Below are 8,074 nucleotides of genomic sequence, written 5' to 3'. Positions count from 1 at the left end.
ACATATGATTTATTGGATAATTCCAAACTACATAAACCCTTTTATGCTCTGTGCATGATGCATATATAACAGTCTACTTCAGATTCAAGCTTCATACAAAAATGAACATTTTTAAAAAAAAAAAAAAAAAATGTTTTTGACCTTTTGAGTGATATGAATACAAATAATGCTTAAACACATTAACTCCAGGCCGAACATTAAAACAGTCGCAGAAAAAGTTCATTAGACAGCCATTTCCATTTTAATGGCTGGGTGTGGATGATAGTCTTCTATCTCAAAATCATCTGCTCTGAAGTCATTGATGTTTTCAACTTTACGAAGAATTTTGAGCTTGGGGAAAGGTCTTGGTTGTCTCTGAAGCTGAAATTTAAATATATATATATATATATTACATGGTATAGAGTTCAATTAAGTGTTGAATTGATTGCTTATTGAAGATACTTTTTATTAGTAAATTATACAAGTTTTGATTTAAAACAGTAAATCTGTTTTATAGGGTAACATTATACATAATTGTACCTGAAAATGTGCCGGTAGCAATTCAACAGCTGTAAAACTGCTACCCTATTAAATTGTAAGCCACTGCATTTTGCAACAACTGAAGGTTCCAAGTGGTTTTCAAAGGTAGGCCCAAAGACAGCACATTGTAATAAAACAATCACAAAGTAATGGGACATAAATGGAGCCAAACACTCCTTTCTGGCAGTAGCCATTAATCCAGGATACCCACGAAGCTGCAGAAGGTCAGACAAGCTTCTTCCAAGATAGCACACCCTTTCCAGATATAGAAAAGATCACCAGAGAACCTAAAGATTTCTAGGCCAGTTTTCAGTTTTATTGGGAATCAATTTTTGTTTATTTTGACCCACTCAAATCCTGAGAGCAGTACAGAAGACTCACTACATCTCCTGTCCAACCTAGGCTGGAGATAGAAAAATATTATCTATGTAATGATTGTGATAACATGTTATCTCCTTCAATTGCAGTGTTGCAATGAATTGTTGATAATGTCGAGCACTACTGACAGATTTAAGTTATACTTCATCCAGGTCCTGATGGAAATGAGTATCCAATACACATAATAATTTTAATGATATTAAAACAATATGAGAGTAATCAACTGATATAATTACCTGTATTTTCAAGGGTTCAATATGGTTTAAATATATATGAGCATCTCCTAATGTATGTATAAATTCACCAGGCTATATAAAAAAAAGAGTATTATTTAGTGATGAATTAAGAATAAACAGAAAAAGAAATATGCTGCTAGACAAGTTTTGTTTTCTGAACGTACTGTCATTATTTCCTATACACCAGTTTGTTTACTGATGCTGTTAAGCTCTCTCTTCAGACTAGTATAGTGTTGCCAGAATTTACCTCTCCTATTGTCTGTCTGAAAATATTGCTAGAGTTCCACTCCTTGCCAAACTGTGTTCACCCTGAGATTTGTTTGTTTTTCCTTACTTCCTGTGGAAATGGTTTAAAAGATAAGGATACCTTTAGGCCTGTAACATGGGCAATCATTGTAGTAAGAAGTGAGTAACTAGCTATGTTGAAAGGAACTCCCAGTCCCATGTCTCCAGAACGCTGATACAACTGACAAGACAGTTCACCATTTAAAATGTAAAACTGGCAGAGAGCATGGCATGGAGGTAAAGCCATTGCAGAGAGATCTGAAAAGAAAAGGGAAAAAAATAAATTTTAAAAATGTATTTAAAACATAAATTGCTTGTGCAATTATTCTGGATAGCTGTTTTCTAAGATAGTGATTTTTTTCCCTAACAAGAGTTATCATGGATAACTACAATCTTTAATGACTCAGCATTATATATACCTTTAGGATTCCAGGCACACATTATAATTCTTCTGTCATCTGGATTGTTTCTGATAGTATCAATTACTTGCTGTAGTTGGTCTACTCCTTGCCCTGTATAATCTACAAAAAAGTGAAGACAAGCTTATTTATAATTCTTTTCAATACAAGAACTAATCTCACTCTTGATAGTTGTTTATCTTATTTATTATGAGATTGTTCCACTAAAGACAACAATATTTAAGAATTGTAAATTCCTTCTGAAAATGTCTACTAAATAAACCCAGGAAGCATCAGTCATGGCCAATCAGCACAAATGTGTTCTGATAGTCTGGAAAACAGATTACAAAGTATATTTTTATGATGTCATCTGCTTAAAAGGGCAGAAATGTAAGCCATTTAATAACTGGTGATAGTATAAATCCATTTTAATTCTAGGGGAAATTTGACCTATTCATTAAATTTCCTACTCCATATTGATCAAAGTACTTTATTAACAGTAGAAATAAACAGTAGTTTACTCTAGGTTAAATGAGACAGGACCAATAATATATGTATTATTTACATAACTACTGGCATGAAAATTAACTTTTACAAATTAATTACTCCCAATAACAAATTATTCAAATCTTCTTGAAACAGAAATCTGCTTAATACATAATGTAACATGAAGACATTATTTTATAATTATTATAGAGTTGATTCTTTAAAGCAGTTGTCTTTTCATGCCCCCATGTACTTTAATATAGGTCCTCATTTATGGCCATTTGTTTAGCCACCATTACCAAGTTACTAAAAAAATACCTTTACAGCCTACATATGACTTTTATAGCATCAGTATGTGTTGTCCTGTCTGACTTGTACTTACTCTCCACCACCCTTGCAAAGCATATTAATTGGAGACAAAAGGTTTGCAAGAAAGTAAGCTATTTGTGTAGCAACCCACAGGCTCCAAGTCCACTGCTTGCAATCATATTGCTTTTGATGTATACAAGACAGTAAGCAGCCACTCAAGCATTCCAAGGAGCAGGAATGGTTAGGAGGCAAACAAAAGCCAAAAGTGTGAAACTGAACAGTCTTGTCTTTTTTCAGCCAAAAAACAGTCATGGTCATGTGATTTTCCACTTAGCAACTGCTTCATTTAGTGGTAGTTGCCAGACCCATTAGGGTAGTTAAATGAAGATAACCTGTACATTTTTGGAATCAAGCCAGTTTTAACAATTACATCCTTAGTATCCTAAAGTATATTTTTATGGATACTTGAAAATGAAAGCAAATATTTAGCCATGTTTACCTGTATTCATATCTTTGTACTCAGCTCCAAAATGTCGCCACTGGAAGCCATAAACAGGACCAAGGTCTCCTTCCTCTCTAGAAAAAAATCCTTGTTTGTCTAAGAATTGCCGAGAACCATTGGCATCCCAAATCTTAACTCCCTTAGCAGAAAGCTCTTTTGCATTCGTAGAACCCTGTGGGTAATGAGAAAGAAATCATTTATCAGCATTCAGCATAAACTCTTTAGACTTGTAATTTTTTTAAATTTGTAGGTTAATATCAAGCTCTAATACTTCCAACCACTTGGAGAAGAAAACATCTCCCAACATTAAGTGCTGTCTGTGACAATTCAGTAAAGCAGTAAATATTCAGAGTACCAGTTTCAGTACTCAGATTGTCTAATATTGCTTTATATATATATGCTCCATCTTTGGAAGTCCTTATGTTTATATAAACAAGAAGCACTTCAGTGATTGTGAAGCTACTGCTTTTCTTTGACAGATCAATTTTATATTGTTCTTATTCTACAAAGTTTATTAAATTTAATCAAAATACAGTTTTGCTTGTTAATTACTTTGTATGCATTATATTTTCCAATTCTCTTATTCTACAATTTTAAGAATATTTTGTTAAAAATAACAAATATGATTTTAATATTCTAGAGAAAAAATTAAAACTGATTTGAAATAAAAATAGGAAAATATTTTCGGTATCATACATTATATTCATAATATTTAGCAAGATTCAATATATTGCATTACTTTGTTCAGTAATTTTTATTTTTAAAATTTTTAATACTACTAGAATGCATTAATAGGCAATAGATTTTAACCAGACTAACCCTGAAGTTGTTTCAGGCTCTATTTTTCACAAGGCAGAGGGAAAATTAGAAAAATTAATCCAGTGAGATCTTCAAAGAATAAACAGCATTTGAGGTATATTCCTCTTAGGATTCTTTAAGTCTCCACCCTGATTAATTATTTTATTTATTGCTAGATGAGCAAAATGGATAGTTTTGTTGCTTGCCAGCATTCAAACTCACAAACTTCTTGCATGGAGGCATATTCTGTGGGTTCCATGCAAGAAGCAACCATTTGAGCACATGTGGGCAATCTCTTGTCTTCTCCTTATCCATAGAAGTTCCAAGGAACTGGTCTAATCATAGGTTCCTTGGTTCTCTGCTTTAGTTGTTGACTCCGCTTTCAAAAAACTGTCTTCAGTTCATATCTGGAAGCCTGAAGTATGTTTCTTTTTTAGAAATGAGACATGCATGTACCGGTATCATATTTTAAAGAATTAACTTGGTAGAGAACATGATACTTATCTGTCACTTCTATCCAATCAAGACTGATGTATTCTTTTCAGGTTGTCCAGTTTTGGTTTTGCTTCTGTTTCTTGTTTGTTCCACCTATTCTGAAGATTAGCTTTATTTGGTGATCTCCATTGATTTGTATTATTGTTATATTAATTTTAACACATTCCTATTTGTTAGCCTCATCAATAATTTTAGATATCTGTACTGCTATATAGTGGGGGGGGGGGGTTGTCTAAAGGCTATAACAGATTTGTTATTGATAATGTTGAATAATTATCTCCACGTTTGTACCACCACTTTTGTGGTTTGTAGGCTGATACATCTCGCCAAGGACTCTTCTATCCACAGATCTCTGTAGGCTTCCAGTAGAAGACTTAACATGCCTCATCTGTATCCTTTCTGAATAATTTATGGCTGAATTAACATTGCATTATTATTTGCATTTATAATAAACCTCAATTTCAATTAATTTCAATGGGTCTAATCAAAATTTGACTGAAACCATTATTATGCATTATACCTTGATAAACCAAAGTAGTTCTTCAAGTACTCCTTTCCAGAATACTCTTTTAGTTGTTAACAATGGAAAATCATCTGAAAGTGAAAAAAAATGAGAGATATTGGGTTATATGCTAATTGAACATTTTCTAAAGTTAATTAGTTCATAATTTGGAGCCATTAAACATAATTCAGATAAATATTTAATCAGGTCATCATATTGGAATACTAACATATAGTATTCAGACTTTTATTTTTTTATCCAAGGACAAGAAGTGCTTCCAGATTTGCAAGATTCTGTACTGTAGCCTTACAATAAAGTACTATCTTGTCTGCACTACCTCAAAAAGCTGACTGTCATAGAAGCTGGAACCCATGGGTACCGAGTGACCTTAAACACTCTCAGCCCAGACTATCTTACAGGGTTGCTGCTGTGAAGAAACTACAGGTAATCCTTGACTTACAACAGTTCATTTAGTGAATGTTCGAAGATATGACACTGAAAGTGATTTATGATCATTTCCCTGGGATCCCTTTTTATGACCTTTTGACAAGAAACGTCAATGGGGAAGCCAAATTCAACTGTGTTACTGACTCAACAACTGCAGAGATTCACTTAAATGTGGCAAAATTTACTTACGTAACTGCCTTGCTTAACAACATAAATTTTGGGCTCAATTGTGGTCATAAGTCGAGGACTACCTTTATAAGAAGCACTTCCTTAAACCATATCCTCTGCCAAAAGAAAATGTGGGCTATAATCTGATAAATATATAACTGAATAATTTTTTTTGGGATGCCACTTGGGGGAAATCACTGCTCTTTCTCCATCGTTCCTGTTTTGAGAAAAGTTCATGCTTGAGACAAGTTCTATGTTAGTGACACATAAGTGCTCCTAAGCAAAAGAATTTCGGACCTAATAGATTTGCACCAAATTAGGCAGAAGCTAATTAGGCAGAAGCAAGGAGCTATGAACTGAAGATATGGGAATCAGGACACCGAGCTGGTCTCGGTCTCGAAATCTTCTGCTGTCTCCTCTGGCTTGCCCACGACCACTTCGGGTCTGGTGGTCTCCGTTTCTTTCTTGCTCACGGATTATAAAAAGCACAGTATTGTAAAAGCACAATATAAAAAGAACAGTATTGTTGTTTTGTTAGATTACCATCCGAGGCGAATTCGGTGCCCTTTAAAGCAGGGGTCTCCAACCTTGGCAACTTTAAGACTTGTGGACTTCAACTCCCAGAATTCCTCAGCCAGCAAACCTGGCTGAGGAATTCTGGGAGTTGAAGTCCACAAGTTTTAACCCCTGCTTTAAAGCCCCCGAGAAGGGACTTGACGATTTCACCGTTTTTGAGACCGAGAGGCTCCAAGACCAGCGCCAAGGCTGCACAACCGGCAGCGGTTTCCCGACTACCCCCGAATTCCTGAAAAGAAAGCCACGGAGCCGGAGAAAAGGATGGAGTGGGCTAAATTTCACCTCGGAGGTTGTACCGCGCCTGCATCCCGAAGATGGACAGCGTCCCTGTCCCGGTCCGATCTTCCTTTTTGTGTCCGAAGTTCAGGATCTGCTCGACCTGCTGGAGATACTGGAGCTCTCCGTGACATGGGGAAGAGCCGGAGGCGGCGAGGGGCTTTTCCTGGGGGAGCGCGGGGGTCTCCTGCACGTCCAGCTCGGCCGGCATTTCGAATTAGCAGAGCAAAGCGGGCTTTTCTTGGCGGGACCGAAATTCTAGCGTTAGATTTGGCGCGTTCCCCGCCCATCTTCCGATAAGCCAATCGGAGGAAACCAAGGAGTGTGTTTGCCCCGAGCCTGGATTGTTATTGGCTGACTCTCCCGTTCCTCCAGGTTCCAGTTCCACCTACTGTTGTGAGTAGAGTTTGAATGCCACGTGCTTCCTCTCCATTCCTATTTTAGAGGAATAAGAGGAGGAGGAAGTATGAGAAAGGGCTTAGACCGACGCAAGCGCCTTGCTTGCTGTTTTTTTTGGGTTGATTAAGTTCTTCTCTTAAGTCACCTATTCACTATCCCCTCACTGCCGTTTATGGGGCTGTACTCCTACATAAATAATACTGGTTGCATTCCAAAATAATGAGAAATTTCTATTATAGAAATTATGTTTATAAAAAAGGTAGTAAGGAACATCCCAAAAAATACAGACCTGTCAGCTTCCTAGATATAGTAGCCAAGATGTATGCTAAAAACCAATTGGTTAGAGCAGTGGTCCCCAGCCCCCGGTGCCGGGCCGTGGAGTACCTGACACCGGGCCGCGCAGCGGCCGGGGGACATGAACGCTGCAGCGCAAAGGCTCCTGGGCCGTGCGCAAAAGCTGGGCCGTGCGCAAAAGCTCCTGGGCCGTGCGCAAAGGCTCCAGGGAAGAGAGCCCCGCGCAGGTACGCACGTGTGGCCCAAAGCCCCCACCCCTGCGCGCGCTCAGCGGGCCACGGTAAAATTATCAAAGGCTGATTGGTCCGCGGCGATAAAAAGGTTGGGGACCACTGGGTTAGAGGACTATGTTGAGAGGAATTTATTAACAGAAGAACAGTCATTTAGATCTAAGCGATCCATCATACACAATTGTTTCACTAGATATCATTGTAAAATGAAATGTATAGCCAAAAATAACCGTCTATGTCCTATATAAGGTTTCATGCAGCATTTGGCTCCGTAAATAAAAATATATTGCAGAAAAATCTAGTCAAGCTAAACATGAGAGCCAGAATTATAACTAAAGAAGCTTCTTGGATGAGAAGCTAAACATTTTCAAAGAACTAATTAAAAAAAAGAAGTCAAGATGCCTTTTGGAAAAAGCACTTTTGGGATAACCATGACCTGGATGATTATACTTGTAGCACAGTACATATCGAAGCCAATAAATTCTTTTACACAGAAAATAACCACTTCTTAACTGTCAGGGAAGCATGTATTATATATTCAAATGTTCTTTCATTAAGTAAGTGCTTTCTCAGAATTTCTCCACTCCTCAGATACTTAAAAGATCTTTACGCAATTTATTAACATCCTTTTATATGCAGGATATATTTTTGATGGCACGTGCTGAAGTAAGCCTGAAAATAAATAAGAATAAGAGTTGGAAGGGACTTTGGAGGTCTTCTAGTTCAAGCCAAAGACCTTATACCAGGGCTGTCAAGCTCACGGCCCATAGGCCAGA

At 37.1% G+C, this 8,074-nt stretch overlaps 1 protein-coding gene across 1 annotated transcript; it reads right to left on the bottom strand.

Moving 5' to 3' along the window:
* Nucleotides 1-191: 191 nt before the first annotated feature.
* TYMS (thymidylate synthetase) lies at nt 192-6,586 on the bottom strand. Its single transcript, XM_070942352.1, has 7 exons — nt 6,382-6,586; nt 4,927-5,000; nt 3,111-3,285; nt 1,838-1,939; nt 1,501-1,676; nt 1,134-1,205; nt 192-360 (listed from the first exon to the last, which is right to left on the bottom strand). Exons 1-7 carry the CDS (start codon nt 6,584-6,586, stop codon nt 223-225), a joined length of 942 nt encoding a protein of 313 aa, XP_070798453.1. The 3' UTR covers nt 192-222.
* Nucleotides 6,587-8,074: the final 1,488 nt, after the last annotated feature.

Source organism: Pituophis catenifer, unplaced genomic scaffold, assembly GCF_029215685.1.
Source record: "Pituophis catenifer annectens isolate HBS135680 unplaced genomic scaffold, rPitCat1.0.hap2 SCAF_3, whole genome shotgun sequence".
NCBI lineage: Eukaryota > Metazoa > Chordata > Lepidosauria > Squamata > Colubridae > Pituophis > Pituophis catenifer.
This window is presented reverse-complemented; position numbering and strand designations above follow the sequence as displayed.